At 34.7% G+C, this 19,069-nt stretch overlaps 1 protein-coding gene across 1 annotated transcript; it reads left to right on the forward strand.

Annotated features, from left to right (window-relative positions):
- Nucleotides 1-4,105: 4,105 nt before the first annotated feature.
- On the forward strand, nucleotides 4,106-6,772 carry LOC107950770 (SUN domain-containing protein 5). The gene is made up of 4 exons (XM_016885728.2): nucleotides 4,106-4,637; nucleotides 4,733-6,045; nucleotides 6,133-6,218; nucleotides 6,330-6,772. The coding sequence occupies exons 1-4, from the start codon at nucleotides 4,379-4,381 to the stop codon at nucleotides 6,565-6,567; spliced, it is 1,896 nt and encodes a 631-aa protein (XP_016741217.1). The 5' UTR covers nucleotides 4,106-4,378; the 3' UTR covers nucleotides 6,568-6,772.
- The last annotated feature ends 12,297 nt before the right edge of the window (nucleotides 6,773-19,069 follow it).

A 19,069-nucleotide genomic window follows, 5' to 3' on the forward strand; every position in this document is an offset into this window, starting at 1 on the left:
CTTGGACTTTGAAAACGAAAACGAAAATGGGAGTCGCCACCAATCTTTTTTAATGAGGTGTGATCGGATCACCTCACAATTTGATCGTTTTAATAAATAATTTAATTTATTAAAACATTATTTTTTGGTCTACAAAAATCCAAAAAACGGGTTCGGGAGTCGGTTACGCATGACGAAGGATTAGCACCCTCGATGTGCCCAAAATTGGTACCTAGTTGATTAATTAGTGTCTTAGTGTCGAAGATTAAAAACTTTGAAGAGTTCTTTTTTTTGTTTAAAAAACGATCTAAAAAAACCCAAATAACATGGATTGAAATTTAAGATTCTCTTGTTATGAAGGAATATCACCTCCAGCACGTTAGGACACGATACTTTAAACCATCGAAACCAAGATCACCTTATGGTTTCAAAAAACCATACTTTGAAGTTTTTTAAGAGGATATTTGGCTATTTGGTCAAACGAGAAATCGAAACCTAGCACGTTAGGACACGCTTTCTCGAATTTCCAAATGCAAAATATTGCCTCTATTATTTTTAGAAAAAAAATCCTCATATCGAGAAAACAACATGTCATATCCAATGCATTAGGACACAATGTATCGAATTCCAGATATAAGAATACATGCCGAAAATTTACTAATTGAAAGACATTTGAGTATCTCGGGTTTGGAAAAGAAACCATGTTTCGTAAGTTAGAACGTGATCTTTTGTTAATTCCCGAGACTATTTAAAAAAAATTCATGTTTGAAAAGATTCTTGTATTTAGATTTATCGCGAAAATTGAAACCCCGTAAGTTAGGGTACGACCTACTCGAATCTAAACACAAAATTTTGCTTATTCAAAAGTCATAATTTAAAAGGATATTTTACTATTTAAGTTTAACGAGGAAATCGAAACCCCATAAGTTAGGATACAATTTCTCTAATTTCGAAAACGCGAAATATTGCCTTATTTTAAAACTTTTTCCTTTTTTTTTGAATAATGGGCGAAAGTCGACAAAATATCTATCAATATGCACATAGTTTATTTGATTATACTTTAAAAGAAATCGTTTAAAAACTTTGAAAGGATCATATGTGGCTAATAACGATATTGCAATATATGTTTGAAATGACAATGAAATAATATGCATACAAAATATACATGTAGCATTGATGCTAACAAATCCCAATATTAACATGCTTGAATAAAAATAATGATGCCAATGACAATATTACAATAATAATAACAACAACAATAACCATAATAATAAATCTAAAATTTGAAAGTATTAAAAATAGCAAATAAATAAATAATGAAATAAATAACAATAATAATGGCCAAAATAAAATGAACAAGCCAATAAATAAACAAACAAATACTAATGTAAGTTTGATTAATAATTGAAAATAAGTAAATAAATAAATGGTAAGCGAAATATTAGACAAAACTGTTTTTTTAAATAAAAAAAATTAAAGTTAAACAGACTAAGGACTAAATTGAAAACAGACTGGAATTGGGGTCAAAATTGCAAATAAATAAAAACAGATAGCTCGGGGCTAAAATACAACGCGTTTAAGGCATGAGGATTGGGCAATATTACCCGGTCCAAAAGCGCGGCGTTTGAGCGCAGACTAAAATGAAAAGGAAATAAAATTGTAAGGTAAAATGTAGAAAAATAAATAGGTCCAGATTGAGAGATTAATAAAAGGTGAATGGACCAGGCTAGAAAATAGCCCATTAGGCACTAGAACACGCGGATCCTCAATGCCACTAGGTCGAGTTGCGGGTCGAATGGAAAACGGCGCCGTTTTGGCCACTGATACTAAGGCTCAAAACGACATCATTTTATACCCAATATAAATACTAAAAAAATAAGTTTAAACCCACTTTTTTTAAAAAAAATTTCAGAGAGCTTTCAAACTCTCTCCCTAACAGCCTCAAATCCGGCCAAAGGGGCCACCGTTTGCGCCGTCATGGCTCCACCGTAGGCGGTGGTCGAAACGACGCGGAGATCAGATTTTTAGCCCGATTCGAAAATATTTGAAGGCCTAGCCTTTTGGGCCCTAAGACCGAAAGAAGAAGAAGAACCTATGCCCTCTCCCGTCCCGATTTCGGCAACTGAACAAGGCTCCGGCGACGGGCTTTGCGGGAGACCTCAAGTATTCCCTTTTCCCTTTTTTTTTAATCTTTTTATTAATATTTAAAAAATATTTGTAAAAAAATGAAAAATAAATAAACGAATAAATAAAATAGATGGATCGAAAAAGAGAAAGCAACCTGTTCTTTTTCTGATTTCAAAATGTTCGTGAAAAAAATCTAGAAAAAATTACAATGTTTGTGTTCAGCTTTTATAGCTGATTTTTACAATCCCTAAACTTCTATTTTTTGTCGTTTGCAATTTAGATGCTTCCTCCTGTTGCGTGTTTGGTGGTCTTTTACAGGTGACAGAGCAGTGTTAGATGCGCGTGGATGGGGCGCTGGCGTGCGGCGGTGCGAAGGGCACACGAGGAGGCCACATGCGGCGCTGAGGCATGGGCAGAGTGCGGCGCACCTTAGGGTTCCCTTAGCTGAAAGTTTGTTTTCCATTTGGGCTAGGGTTTCTGTTATTGGGCTATTTGGGTTTAGGGTCAATTTTGGGAATGGACTGAAACGATTTGTGTTTGTTAATTATTTTGTATTTGATTTTATTTGTTTTATTTGGTTTTGGCATTGGACCCGGGTCAAAATTGGGCCATTACGAAAGATAGGTTAAATTCTTGTTGAATTGAGTTGATTGACAAAAGCTTTACTCTTACGTTTGTAATCTTCTTCTTTTCATATCTTTTATGTATATATTACTATTTTTATTCGGAAATTTAAGATTTATAATTCTAGAATAAATATTACAGTACTACCATAGAACTATTAAATTCTCATGCTACTTTCTAATAAATTTGTTTGTTGCCACCCTTTCTAATTTTCCCCCTACTTTTACTGATCTCGTTTTACTTTTCAACCATCTCTTAACCAACATATCAGGACTGATCTAAAATTTTATTTTAATAAAGATAAAATTTTTAAATTCAAACAACTTTTTTTAACATAAAAAGAAATTAATTCTTCTCGAATATAATTTTTTCTTATCAAATAAATCAATTTAATAATTAAAAAAAAAGTATAAACGATTTTCCTGCTTACAGAAATGCTTAACCATCGTACTTACCAAATAAATTTACCTGCTTACACAGATACTTTAGTATCTTCTTCCGAGATAGCCCCAGAATACTATGGGATTGCTTTATTTTTTTATTATAAAATTTTATAGTATTTAAATTTTTTAATAAATGTATTATTTTTATATTTTTAATAATTTTTAATAATTTTTCAAATATATGCTAACATGCTTAGTGAATGTACTTATTTATGTAGCATGTCACATGTCAATTCTCAATTTTTCTGTAAGCTAAGTCAATGTTTGTTAATGTTCAAATTTTTTAGCATAATTTCTGTTGATGGAAGAGCTTAGATTATATTTTTTTGGATATTTCAAGACTCAATTGAGTGTATTTTTTATGGCTTAATTGATTTTTTAATTTTTTTAGAAAATTTTTTCCCTTTAACCTTTTAAAAATTTAAAAAGTTTTTTTTCATAAATTTTAGAATTATAAATTTTATTTTTTTTATATTTTCATTAATTTTAAATTATTTATTGACGTGACATATAAAAAATAACACAACATCAGCTATAAAGAGGTAATGAGGTGATGGTCAATTTACTAAACAAAAGGACAATCAAATTGAATAAAAATATAAAGGTAAATGGTTAAATTTATCATTATATTATGTATACAAAACAACAAAATAGTATTTAACAGAATAATTTAACGGGTACTATTTTACTCATTCATCTTACGTAGGAGGGTTAGTTTACCCATTCTTTCAGTATAAGGACTAAAACATAATCTTAAATACAATACAAGGATTGCTATGGTAGTTTTACCTTTTATTTGTTGATTGTAAAAATCAATGGTACAGTGAAGTGAAAGAGGCTGTGCGTTTTTGACGGTAGAAAATTAGTTGCCGCAATATCTGGATTCCATAAAATAAATTAACCCCACAAAAAAAAAGAAAAAAAAAAGGAAAATCCCCTTCTCTCTCTCCTCTTCTTCCATCCCTTTAACTTTTTTTTTTCCCCACTTTTCTTGTTCTCTCCACAAGGAGCCAAAAGCTAACCGTTGCTCCAATTTCTCAGGGAAAAACAAAAACAAAAAGGAAATATCTTTCCTTTTCCCTTCATTTCTTAATCTCAAAAAGCAAAGAAGAAGAAGAAGAAAAAAACCCATTTTTCTCTCTTATTATTGTTATTATTATCATCATCTCTCTCAATCGTCTAGTTTTCCTTTGTACGGATGAGACATGAAGAAACCAAGAAATGGGCATTCCATCGTGTACGTGACATGTCGAAACGACTGCAATAATGGCAGGAACGAGTCTGTCAAACCCAACAGAGACACTACCATCAAGACCAAGAACAACAAAAATAACAATAACAACGACAAGAACAATTTGCTCAATGGAAAGAGTATCTATGAGCTCTCCTTGTCTGTTATTATCTCCCTTTGGTTTCTCATCTTCTTGTTCTACTTTCGACTTGGTCATAGCCATGAAAATGGAGGTAAAAAAACAAAAAATAATTATAAATTTAGTTCTTAAATGTCTTTAGATGTTTATTCAAGATTTCATTTATAAATATAGTTGTGTCTTGTTCAGGAAATTCACGTCCTGAGAACCAAACAGCATGTTCTCCTAGTGTTGGTCATAATGAAAAGCTTTGTAATGATGCAAATACAGAAGATAATTGTACGAATCGAATGTTGTTAGAGCTTAATAAGTCAGTGAGTTATAATAACTCCACTTATCAGAAGTTTGTGAAGTATGAATACTCTTTCTGCAAAACAAGCAGGCTTGATGAAGTGATTCTCAAAGTTTTGGGTTACACTGCTTTTTGTTGCGACATAGTTGAACAAGAGGAGCATAATGTAAGAAAAGAAATGGAACAATCTAATCTGAAAAGCTCTTCAGCTTATCTCAAATTCGATGAATTCCGGAATATAACAAGGCAAGCGAAAGAGGGTGATCCTCCGGGTACGTTTAAGATCACTCATCGTCTTGAATCCGACGGTTCTGAGTACAATTATGCATCTACATTGAAAGGTGCTAAAGTGGTTGCACATAACAAGGAAGCAAAAGGTGCAAACAACATATTGGGAAAAGATCATGATCAATATCTAAGAAATCCTTGTACCGTGGAAGGAAAGTATGTTGTGATTGAGTTAGCAGAGGAGACATTGGTTGATGCTGTTAAAATCGCTAATTTCGAACACCATTCTTCGAATTTCAAGGAATTCGAGTTGTATGGTAGTTTGAATTATCCAACTGATACATGGTCTCCATTAGGAAAGTTTGTTGCTGCTAATGTGAAGCAAATTCAGACCTTTACACTATCAGAACCAAAATGGTTGAGGTATCTGAAGTTAAATCTACTAAGTCATTACGGTTCGGATTTTTACTGCACGCTGAGTGTTGTAGAGGTATATGGTGTCGATGCAATCGAGAGGATGCTCGAAGATCTATTTGTTCCATTCGAACAACATGTCACGAAATCAACAGATTCTAATTCAACAGGGCCTTCTGTAAAATCAGATGTGAGTTCCCATGAGGGTAAAAGAAATGACGAGGCTCAAACTGCTGCTTCCGGGATAGACAATGCCGAGGATGTTCAAAAGCTCAATGAGACTGCAACGAAGAATCCAGTTACCACACGAAGGATTCCCGATCCTTTAACTGAAATTAAACAACTACCTGTTGGTAGAATTCCTAGTGACACTGTCTTAAAGATATTGATGCAGAAAGTGAGGTCTCTTGATTTGAACTTATCTGTTTTGGAAGAGTATATCAAAGAATTAAACCGAAGAGAAGGCGATGCTTTACCGGAGATCAATTCCGAGTTATCAAGAATTTCTCTAGTTTTGGAGAAAAGCAAAACAGAAATAAAAGATCTCATGCATTGGAAAGAAGCAATGGTACTGTAAAAATTTCTGTTTCTTCTTTACCATCATAGGTTTCCTTAATGAATAAAAAGGTTACATCTTTTGCCTTATCCCTTTCAGGAAAGAGAATTTGCAGACCTTGAATCATGGAAAGCTGTGGTTTCTTCTAGTATAAGTACATTGGTTAGAGAAAACAGCATGTTAAGGTTAGAAATCTATACATACATACATACATACATACATACATACATACATACATATTTGCATGCATGCAACGTATATCTGACATGATTCACTTCTGTTTTGTGGCCAAACAGATTAGATGTTGAAAAGGTTGTACATGATCAAGCAAGTTTGGAGACAAAAGAACTTGCTGTATTAGCAGTAAGTCTTTTCTTTGTTTGCATTGCCATTCTGAAGTTAGTTTCGAGCCGAGTCACGATGTTTTTGGGAGCCACCGAGCGGTCAGAAAAGGTATACCAGACGAGCCAAGGTTGGGTTTTGATACTTATTAGTAGCAGTATGACGATATTCATTACTTTGCTCTCTGGGTAAACTGGGGTGTGGTTGGTAGAGATACACATTCTTTGATTAGCGTTTAGCTTGAAAAAAAACCTCAATGTAACAGGAGTGTAGTGTTTTGCTATATCAGGGACTATGACTTTGTATCAACATTGTGAATATTTTGTCTCTGGTAATTCATCTGTTCATCTGCAATCTTTACCTAATAGATGGGCTAACGACCCAACAATTTTGGATACAATACAATGCCAAAATAATGACTAATATATGATATGATATGATAAAAATATTTAACATCTTAAACACAATTATAAAGATGTATTTTCAGGCAAGTGAAACAATGGTCCATACTCGGTTTATACTTAAATCATTCATTCATGCCTCTATTTCAGGTAGTAATGTTAGAATCAGATTAAATTGGTTGTTTGGTTGGATGGGTGGTATAGAACCAAATATTAAACTGTTATGAATTTGTTATACCTTATGTAACAGACCTCGCAGACATCACAACGTATCTTTTGAATCTCACAACGTACCCAGAGAGAGCATGATATATGTCTCTCAATTAAATTAACAATATGGCGAGCCTTGATTTAGTTTGCGAACTTCAACTTGGTGAACTTTGGAGTTGAGCATCTCCGCTGAGATTATATAAGGACCACATGGAGGCCCAAATTAATTGATTACCAGTCGTCTTAAAACGTCTCATTCTAGGACCTAGCATTACCGTCATTGCCAAAAGTATTAAATAAGACTTTTGAGTTAGTGACCTTAAGACACGTAGATATGCTTGTCCCCCACTATAAAAGGGCCATGCAACAACTCATATAGATCACGTGTTGATTCCCTCTCCTTTAACTATCAGACTCTTCCCCAAATAAATCTCTTCCCCCAACCTTCACCTTACCTTCCTCCATTTCGTCATCGTCTTCCTCACTTGTTAACAATTAATGCGGTGAGCATGGACATATATGACAAACCCAGGTATTAGTGATCCTCCCAACACTGAGTTTGATCCCACCAACGACCAAGTTATAGACCCACTGTTCGTAACACATGAGCAAATATAGATCAAACCAGAACAACCTAAAACCCGAATCACTTGCATAGCAACCAAAACACAAACCCACAAAATCAAACCAACTTTCAAAACCAAAATCAACAAAATCCCTCCCAGCAAAACCCATACCAACAATTCTACCAATACCTCCTATGGTATTATAACCCCTAAAACCAACATTACATCGGAGCATCGCCAATCGACCAAGGATCTCAACATCATCATTCTGGTAGTCAAAAATATTTAGACATGCAAGAGAGAATAAGAGTTATGGAGAAACAAGTGTCCTCCCAAGAAAAGAGATACAAAGAACAAAAAAATTTTAACTAGAAGCAAATGGATAGACAAAAGCAAGTAGATGAAAGAAATGAAAAGCTCATCGAGGAGTCAAGAGCATGCAAAATGAATCGTGATCAAAACCCAAGGCATGGAGAGAATGAATCTATCCATTTCGATTGCGATCGTCAACATGCAAACCGAGGTAACAAAAATGTAATAAATGATATTGACATGGATGATGGTTATGATGAAGACTATGATAATAATTATAGCTATTCTAGTTGCATCAATGTCTCTATTTCAATTCAAACATGTGTTTGACTTACACTCCATGTTCTGAGAAATATTTACCATCTGAAAAGCACAAAAAATATGGAGTCTTTGTCTGAAGAAATACATTGAGAAAGGGTGGATGTATAGAACCTTTCAACGAGATAGTGCTTTTTCAACTTTCTCAAAGTAGAATCTATTCCAAACATATATGATTGGTTCCTTACATCGACAGGTAACATATATCTAAATTTGATATTTTTATATACTTCAGACCTATTGCCGGTCCTAAGTAGCAGTAAAAAATTTGTATTCATTTTTCATGATATTATGCATGGATTAGATAATTAAAATACTTTGGAGCAAAAAATAAAAAGGTCAGAGAAACATTTATAGGATTTTCAGAAAGTTGAATACCTAGGATTAGTGAAAAAGTATAAAAATGAACCTTTAGCTGAAAGCATATTACAACACCATGTCTTCCATACCTTTAAGTTTCCTAAAATGATGTATGATGGTTGAAGGGATACTTAGGATCATTTGGTCCACTATGTCAACCATATAAATATATTTAGAGTTTTGGATGAAGTTAAGTGCAGGACATTTTCAATGACGTTAAAAGATTCAGCTCAAGCATGGTATTTGCAATTACCACAACATTCCATCACAAACTTCAAGAAGCTGGTGAGCGCCTCGTCTCGGCGTTTGTGCACTGGGGTTGAGAATCAACACTAAAACGACAATAAAATTAGAATAATAAGGTGCGGTGTCTACAAGTGTGATGAGTCAGCTGTAATATTTGTAGTGTTACAATGGAACACTAGAGTATTCCAAGGATCGAACCCAAATGAGTTGGCGATTAAGTGAATTCTAGCTATAAATGTGTAATTAAAGAGTCTAAACAACTACTCGCTAAATGCTATAGTATGACAAACCATAATAAAAGTTGATGAAAACTAATTAATTACTTAAAAATAGAAAAGGACTAAATTGTAAAGAAAACAAACAATGCAACTATCAAACACGAGTAAATATGATAACAAATAGTGGTTGGTTGACTTCAATATGGTTAGGTAACTTCTGAATTAGGGATCTAAATTGAAAATACTCCTAAATTAACTTTATTTTACCTTTCGACCTCAACTTTACCAAATTAGACAAATTAGTCTGGCTTACTCTCGACCTCTCCGACTAATCCAGGACTCATCAAATTGGTGCCCAATAAGATCTCCTATCGGTCTCACTTATCTTGATTTTCCCTTAAGGGCGTCAATTGAACGCCTCTTTCCTTTGATTGACGAGAGAGAGAGAGAGAGAGAGAGAGAGATGTATTAGCATTCGAATTAAAATGAATATAAATATCGTAACTTTACTGCAAGTGTGATAGGTCCATTGTAATATTTGTAGTGTTACAATAGAACATTGGAGTATTCCAAGGATTAAACCTAAGAGAATCGTGGATTGAACAATTTATAAATAACGTGTGTACGAAATAAAGAGCATAACCAACTAATCACAAAAGATTATATTACGACAAATCATAAAGTCAAGAGAAATTCAACTAATCTACAACCTAGCAAACAAGGACTATATTGAAAAATGTGTAAAATTACGAAATTAACAATTAAATAACAAACAATGGTTGGTTGATCTTGATGTGGTTCAATAATCTTCGAATTAGAGTCCAAATCACTTAAACTTCCAAAATAACTCCATTTTATCTCTTGGTAAAACTTGGTATTTAGGAAAAAAACTTAGCATTGATGACCCTAAGGGAATATCTAGGCAAGTGAGACCAAGAGGATATCTAGTTGGACACCTAACCAATGAAATCAAGAGATAATCCTTTAGGGTCATCAATCCTAAGTTTTTAGGTTCATTCAAATTAGTCCAATTTATACGATTTGGTCTTTTATCCAAAAATTAGCTCACCACATCTCCATCAACCAACCCCCTTAAAAGTTTAGTTACTCATTCTGAAAATAAATCTAATAAACATGGAATTAAAAGCATAGAAGTCATTAAAGAAAAGCTTGAGAAAGATGTAAAAGTTGAGATTTTTATGCAAGAAAATTTAAAATACATGTAAAGAGAAGCATTCAACAAGAAAATATAAAGTAAAAAACATAAAAGGAACAAACTTTAACAGATTTATAGTAACGGAAATTGAAATACATAACTAAAGCTAAAAATGTCTTACAACCAAGGTATAAAGACTGCAAGTGCAAATAAACCTAAGCTATAGTAATAACTACCTAACTAACACTAAGAACAACTAAAACAAGCAGGAAAGTTGTAAAGAAATGTTAAATCCATAGCTAAGGAAATGAAACTAGGAAACCCTAGAAGAAGAGAAAGAAAAACTAAGAGAAAACCTAGAGAAAAATAAACCTAAACTAAGCTAATGTGACCTCTCTTTCTCTTAACCAAATTTTGGCTGATATAAGCAGTTGTTATGACCCTATTCTTGTGCCCAAAATACCCTTGAACAGGCCTTCAATGATTGGTGCTTCGGGTGGACAAAGACTACCCTTTTTGTTAATTTTTGTCCCTTCATGATGTTGGTATCGCGATATCAAGGAATAGGATATCGCGATACCTCGGGCAATCTTGAACTTGGGGTGCTTCTTAGCAGGTGTATATCTTGATACCCAATGTGGATATCACGAAACTACTAAAGGGTGGTGTCTATTCTTTGGTCGTTTAGAGGTATTGCAATTCCAAGGATTGAATATTGCAATACCCTCTCCTTTGGTGCTGTTCTTACCCAATTTCAACGTCCAACGTGTTTCCATATCACCTAACCATACGTTAGGGGCCCAAATGACATTTACACTTATAAATTTAAAACACTACTTTGCTTGAGAATAAACTCTTTAAGTGTACCGGGAAAGCCTAATTTGCCATATCAAATTATAGTAGATCAAACTCCCCCACACTTAACTCTTTTCTTGTCCTCAAGCAAACACACTAAGATTGCTCTCATATAACGCATGAAGGTAGCCAAGGCGTTAAAGAAGTCGAAGGCATTCTCCAAAAAGCATAGGTCCCAAAGGGACATGTAATCTTCTCCTGATTATCGGGGTGAATCAGGATTTGATGGTATCTAGAGTAGCCATGAAGAAAAGAATAGTACTTTTTCCCTGCTAGCCTATCCAATATTTGGTAAATGAATGGTAAAAGAAAATGGTCCTTCCGGGTAGCATCATTGAGTTTCCTATAGTCGATGCAAACACGCCATCCAATTACGATGCGGGTCGGGACTAACTCATTCCTTTCATTAGGGACCATAGTTAGGCCGCTCGTTTTTGGAACACACTGAGTCAGGCTAACCCGCTCATTATCGAAAACCACATATACAATACTTGCATCTAGACATTTTGTTGATTCCTTTTTCACAACCTCCTTTATTGCGGGATTTAATCTTCTCTGGGCATCCACCCTTGGCTTTTTACCCTCCTCTAGTCGGATTGTATGTTGAGCAGAGATAATCACATGTAACGTGTTACTCTCCCTTAAATACCCAAACTTTAAAATTTTGGGAAGAGGCTTCAATTCCAATTTCGACGGTTTAACTATAAAGGGTATAATTTTCTCAGAGGTGTTTTCCAAATGACCCAACGGTTCCTTGTAATTCCTCCACCAATCTAGTTGGTTAACCCCATTCCTGCTCAATTTGATCCTCAATATCGTTGCAAGCATCCAAAGTGTCATCATCATCAGAATGACTTTCATCCTCTTGTTGAGCTGCAGAAACTAGAGGTGATCCTTACTATTTAAAATCCACAAAATCCAAGCTATCGGCATCAGAAAATTGTTCTACTTCATACTTTTCTGGTTCATAGGACCGCCTTTCTCCCTTAGGAGCGATTGCTACATCCATAAAAAATCCCTTCTCATTTCCTATGTCCTGCATCTCTGTGTCCTCTACCCCACAATTAGTTCACTAAGTTAAAATGTCATTAGATATAGAGGCAATGGAAATAAACATATGTACAAGTGTTATCCATCAAAATAAATTATGCGGATCGCTCATAGATATTTAAAAAGAATTGGTCATATTCGTTCAAACAAATGCAAGCTATTCACAAATTATTGTGTTAGCGAATTATTCAGGTCCCAAAGGTCTTCTTGGCTTATAGCATTCTAAGGCTTAAGACGGTTCAGAATTGATACAATCGGCACTCAAAATAGGTTTAAGCTCTATAAATGGTTAAACACATGACATTGTTCCCTACTCGCCCCCAATTTATTTACAAGCTCACTTCCTTATTTCTCCTTCATTTGTCTACCTTATTTCTCCAAAATGTAGTAAGGTATTACGTAATATTTGTACACACAAAATTGATAATTATAAACCAAAAGATTTTCTTTTTCAAGCTTAAATTTGATTTAGCTCTCTCTTTCTTCATTTTGCACTTTTTCATTCACTTTTTATTATTATTACGTACTAAATCACGTAATCTCTTCATTTTCTTTTTCACACACAAAGCCACCATCATGTCTCTACCTAACCCTCAATGTCCATGGTTCGATGTCCATTACATAGTGTATTTTAAAGATCAAAACAGAGAAGGATTGAGTACAAGACTCGTTTAGGCTCAAAGCTTTGATATTAAGGTTACAAAGAAAGGGTACTTGAGGCTCAAAGATGTGGGAAATAGGGGCACATAGCAAAAGGTAAGCTTTTAGGCTCTCGTTTAGTTCAAACAATGCCTAAGGTCTTTCTTGAATTAATCACTCAACACGAGTTCTATCAAGTATACATCTATTTAAACGAACAATTAACAATTAACAATTCAAATTATTTATCTACAAGGATCTGTATACTTTATTCATCCTATGGTACACTTTATACATTTTCATTTAGGTTATTTCCCTACTCTATTATACACATTAAGTAAATGAACTAATTAGCTTACAATTAAGTACATCAAGTTGTTTAGTATCATTTGAAATTTACAAGTTTGACAATTTAATGTAATTTCAATATTTACAACTAATAACTTATTACCTAATCATTTTCTAAGCACCATGCAATTAAACAAAAAAATCAAAAATCAAAAATCAAAAATGAAAAATGAAAAATGAAAAATATTTTTGGATTTTTTTGAATTTTTTTTGTAAAAGGCTTAAAAATGAAAATAAACACACAAAATAACATAAATGTAAGAAAAAAATAAAACACATAAAATTATGTGCATCCCCCACACTTAGACTACACATTATCTTCAATGTGTTCTCGAAAAGAGATATAAGGTTACCAGACTTCCTTAGAATGGAGCGTCAGACGAGCTCGGAGGTCCACTTCCTTATCAAAGCTCACGAAAGTTGTGTAGTCTTTTAGGGTAATTTTCTACACATAAAACAAACACACAAAATCAAAAAGCACAAAAAAGCATACAAAATATAGAAACAGAAAAATAAGTCCAAAAGTAATGAAGTTTAATACAATTTACATGCCTTATAAATAAATAAAATTAAAAATAAAATTGTGAAACCATGTAACTATTCAGAGTCAGAACTTGACTCGTCGATCAATGGTTGCTCCCTTTTTCTCTTGAAAGTGGACCTACTTTGATCTTGCGGTTGAATACTTGACTCTTTCTTGCTTAAGGTATGAATTTCTATTCCCTTTAGCTTCCCTTACCAACTTGGTTACAAAAAACCCTACTCTGTTGCTTCTCGATTAATGTGGGACTTCATTGCTTCGATCATTTGAGTATTGTATTGGATAATTTCTACTAACACTTCAAGCTTTGTCTGCATGGCACCAATAATATTTTGCGAATAAAGCTCTTCTTTTTAACCTAAAGGTCAATCTTTTTTGTTCTTTTGTTTATGATTTCTCTTTTGGTTTTGTTGCTCCCTCAGCTTTTGGAATTATTGTAGCGTTGAGCCGTCGATTAAAAATGTAGGTAGGCAATGGTGTGGTTCAATGGGATCTATGACTACCACAAATTTTTTGCATAAGTCCATGATCAAATGGGGGAAATAGATGCCAGACGTGTCACTCTCTATGCAAAATAACATGCATCAGTATATCTAGGTTCCTAGACAACCACACTTTCACTGCAAAATAGAAGTCAATAAGATAGCTCGGAAAGCTTTAACCGTTTGAGCATTAGGCAGGGGGAATAACTTGGGTAAAAATAAATTCCATCCAGAGTTTCACAATCGAAGACAATAATGCATGATCAAATGAAAGTGGTCATCCCGACTCTTTGTCTCGAACCCATTCTCCCCTATTTTTCATCAAGTATGATAGTATGGCATCCATATCTAAGCCATAATATCTAGAGATATCCATCTCTTTAGTATCATTGTTTTCATAAAATGAAATGTCATAATATACACACGAAGAGGGAAACTCCATCTCTCGGTTCCTAACATATACCTTACATCTTTAAGCAAACCCCAAATTCACATAAAATTCTAAAACTATCGGTATAACCATAGGAGCCAAAGGTCGAAGGAAAAAGTATTTCCACCCATGTAATTCAATTAGGTCCTAAACTTTATCTTCTAAATGGTGAGTTATGATCAAAGCCACTTTTGTGGACAAATAGTCATTCCCAAAGCTTAAGAAAAAATTCTTCAGCTTGTTTCGAGACAAATTTTGCACTTTTAAACTCGGTGACCGAATGGATGAAGATTGGATCTATTTTGATGGGGAGGCATTTAGGGTCTTTTTAATTTAGTTACTAAAAAAATCGAATCACAAACAATGACCAATGCAAATATGAAGTATAACAACATATTAAGCTAAGGAAAGCAAAACCTTATGATGAAGGTGAAGCTTTGTTTACGCTTCTTCTTGCTACTTTAAGGAGTCCTAAGGAGGGGAAAAAGAAAGACCTGCAAATATAAAGGAAGGCAAACAAAATTTACAACAGCAAGACAAAGTGGTGTGTTAACAAGAGCAAGCAACCGATACAAGAGGTGCAATAGGGATGGAAGATGAAGGAGTGAGAAGAATTTAGGGATATTTGGAGTTTGTTATAGTGTTTTAAAGTTAAGAAGGGAAAAAAGGGTTGAACATACGAGTCACGATTTTAGAAATGATTATTTTGCCTGACCCGATGTGGGTATCGCAATACTAGGGGTTGGATATCGCGATATCCTCCGTTTTTGGACCTTCACCCATTTTGACACTTTTCGAGGTATCGCGATATCGAAAGTTGATATCGTAATACCACTATGTATGAACCAAAATTTTTTATTATTGAAATTCCAAGGGTATCACGATATCAGGGGTCCAATATCCAGATACCCAAAAAAATTTTGGTACCCCAATTGAATCCATTGAAGAAAGCATGATATCCTTGATATGATATTGCGATTTCACTATATCACACCCCAAAGAGTCCCAAAATTATTGTCAAAACTTCCACTTATTCAACAATTATCCTTTTAGGTTTTGAAAATTAATCAGGAAACAAGTTACATCCAAATTAAAAAAGAAAATACTCACAAATTGAATTTCAAATTTGTTCAACTGCATATTTACTCATGTGATATGACAATCCACAATCATATAAGATAGGGTTAAACCTCGATAAGAGCTTGAAGGACCTCTTCAGGGTCCTCATCATTCTCAACTACTTATTCATCCATATTATCAATATGAGTTTCATGCACGAGATAGTGAACTTCTTTAAATGTGCTCAATATTTTGTAACACTCGATTATATGTATTGACCCAAAATTTAAGGAAAGTTAGGATTAACTTGAAAGGATTAACAAATTTTCAAATTCTATAAAAAAATTCAGAGATTTTAGTGGTTGAATTTTGATTAGTTGGATTTCCCTTTTGGTTTAGTTAGATTAGAATCGACTAGTTCCATAGTGGGAGACAAGATGATTAAGGATAAATGGTTGAGATGGGCGATGACAACCGTGCCTAAGGAATGTATATATAGGTGTGTGTGAAGGTAAAATTTTGTCAATTCTGTTTACCAATCTTTTTCTCTCTATTGCATCATCTTCTTTAGTCGTTCTGAGGAAGAAAGGGATGCAGCTGTAGGTAGCCCTACATGTCGCAGCAACCTCGTGAATGAAAGTCAAGTAGTAGAGAAATTGTGGAACTAGTAAGCTTCCTTATCTCTCTGTACTTATGGATTGAAGAAAAAAGTAGAGTAAAACTTTTAAAGCTTCTATATGATTTAAGATTATGGGTTTTTAAGGGCTGACCACCATTAGCTTAACCTATAAATGGTTGTCATGCCTAGCTGCCAAAACAAAAGAGGCTTCGGCGTTGGGATAAGCTAAGCTGACAAGAATAGGAAAGCCAAGTGAGTCTTTGTACCTTGCTTTTTGGGTGTTAAATTGTCATTATGTTGCTTGCATGAACAACGTTGAACATGTACTGAGATGGCCTGAGTTCATGATGAATGTGAAATGATAAATTGCATGACTGTGTTTGCATGTTGGTGAAATTTAGGTACGGACGGGAAAAGAATTGACAGGATAAATAAAGCTAAGATTTGGGAATGGGAACTCTGTTGGATACGCCATATGAAGTTGCTTAGTGCAAATCAGGATGTGCGAAGCTCCGGGCCTTATGGAGGGGACACTTTGGTGATCGATCAGTGACCACCTTCGGACATACTAACATCTAGAGTAAGAATCATGCACAAAAGATATGGAATAAGTGGTATCCATAAGTATACAGGTTAGGTTGTAATATAGTTACAACGAAGTAGGTGAGCACTATTTATCTCTCAACCTTACAATCCAGATTTATGCATGGGTGATTAGCTCACTTTGGTAATCATAACTAACTATCGCTTTGGATTTCTATTGAATCAACTAATTGTTACCCTAGTAGGATCTCTCAATCTTCCACTAAACTAATGAGTCGACAAGAAGTACTTATGTCTTGACGTCATAGTCCAAATCGGTTCAAGGCTAAGGTGTTTACAGATAGGCCATACTAATTTTGTGTTAATTCGTACCCAGATAACTTTTTAGGGTTGTCAAGCCTAGAGTTTAAGTTCTTCATCTTTGAAACAACTGATCTGCTAAGAAAACCTTATACAAAAATTAATTAGTCATACCTCCTCTCGCTAATCCCCCATAAAAGGATTAGTTTCCCTTGGATTTCATAAACACAACAAACTTGATGCTAAAGATAAACATGAATAATGAATCAAGAGAAAGGTTTAAGAGAATCCTGAATTGTATTTGAATGAAGTGGAAAATCCACAAAGAGTTGATCGAGTCTACAAATCAGATATCCTAACAAATGCAAAGATAAAAACTAGAAACAACCTAAAACCTAAGAAAAGGGAAAAACTGAAAACTTAAATTACAAAGAAAATTCTCAAGTATCAAAGTCGTCCCTAACAAGTGTTAAATGAGCCTATTTATAGATTTAGGGTTGTCACCATCCTTAATCCTAGGTCAGCTGACACTTTCATATTAAACATTTGATTGTACAGGCCAAAATGCCCCTAGCTCATAAGTGTTTCTTCGTACAAGACCGATATCACAACACCCTAGTGTCTGTGTCGCGACATCGAAGGTAGTATACTCAGCTTCCGGGTGACTTCAGGGGTGTGTTGTGACATCCCTTGGCTGTGTCGTGACACCAAAGGGTCGAGGTTCTTGTACTTTGCTCCCTATGTTGCAACATCAAACTCCTCGTGTTACAACACAATGACCAATATTTGAGTTGGTACGCCCTCAAATGGTCCCCTACACACTCACTAAGTATATTACTCACCCCTAGGCCTCATTCGACCCCTAAGGTCAATAAAAGACTCAAATTACACTTTTTATTGAATGTAAATGAAACTAGGAAAACTTAATTAAAACATAATAAAAGTGCTTGTATTCAAGCTCCTCAAGTGCGAAAACTAGTTTAATCTGCTACATCAAATTACAGTAGATCAAGCATCAAGGTATAGGAATGGTGAAATGGAGGAATGGACAGATGGATAGGGAAATAGAATTTCATTAAGATACCGTCACACGGTGTTGCTGACTGTAAACCATGATGTGTAAAGCTCCGGGCCTTGCCTAGGGGGGACACTTCGATGTTCGAGCATCAAGGTAAAAATGTGAAAATGAATGATATAGAATGGTCCTTAGGGGCGACATCGTGACGACAATATTTAGGCTTTATAGAGTACCACTATGACGACGGTTAGTAGGCTCTTTGGGGAAATTTATGATGACAGTAAGGTCCTTCGGGGTGACACCTCAAAGAGGTATAATGTATAAGATTATAACTTGACTATGGCATCCAAAGGAAATAATGTATAAGACACAAACATAGGAAATAATGTAGAAAACCATGGCTGGCGCATGGTGACATAAGTAGTCCACTAACACAAAAAACACGTAGTAGTCTATCAGGACATGAAATACAGAGTAGTCTACTAGGATGAAAAACATGGGGTTATACACGGGAAATTTGCAGGTTAGTACACTAGGGGAGACGCCAGGGTTTAAGGTAGAGTTTGAGGTGTGATTGGTGCGATAAGTCACAAGACTAAAGGAACATGGTGCGTCCGAAAGACTCAGACCATCGGGTAATGAGAAAACTCCTCAAAGACGATGATAAGTAAGGTCAAGATGACTTTTCAACCCAGTTAAGGTGAAAGGGAAAGAGGCTCTTTAAAAAAGTAGGTAAAGGTAATGTGAAACAAGTAAGTCCACCAGGGATATCACGGTTGCAATTTTAAAATTTTATGTTAATAAAAAGGTATTTGAGAGATTAGGTAGACCGACCAAGGTCTCTACGGTAGGGAAAACTAGCTTAATGCAGAATGATCACTTAAGTCCACTAGAGAAGGGTGGAAACAAAAGTTCGTCAAGGCTAGGAAACACATAAATTAATAGGTGGATCGGCCAAAGGTGGAAACCTTTGCATAATACCTAAGTAAGAGATGATAGGTTGGGCACCACCTATCAAATGAA

This window comes from Gossypium hirsutum, chromosome D03 (assembly GCF_007990345.1).
Source record: "Gossypium hirsutum isolate 1008001.06 chromosome D03, Gossypium_hirsutum_v2.1, whole genome shotgun sequence".
Lineage (NCBI taxonomy): Eukaryota > Viridiplantae > Streptophyta > Magnoliopsida > Malvales > Malvaceae > Gossypium > Gossypium hirsutum.

Excerpts from the sequence above, each read along its gene's own strand:
- LOC107950770 (XM_016885728.2), top strand. The coding sequence starts at position 4,379 with ATGAAGAAACCAAGAAATGGGCATTCCATCGTGTACGTGACATGTCGA. Across the intron at positions 4,638-4,732 it reads TCATAGCCATGAAAATGGAG|GAAATTCACGTCCTGAGAAC; the intron begins GTAAAAAAACAA and ends TGTCTTGTTCAG. Across the intron at positions 6,046-6,132 it reads TGCATTGGAAAGAAGCAATG|GAAAGAGAATTTGCAGACCT; the intron begins GTACTGTAAAAA and ends TATCCCTTTCAG.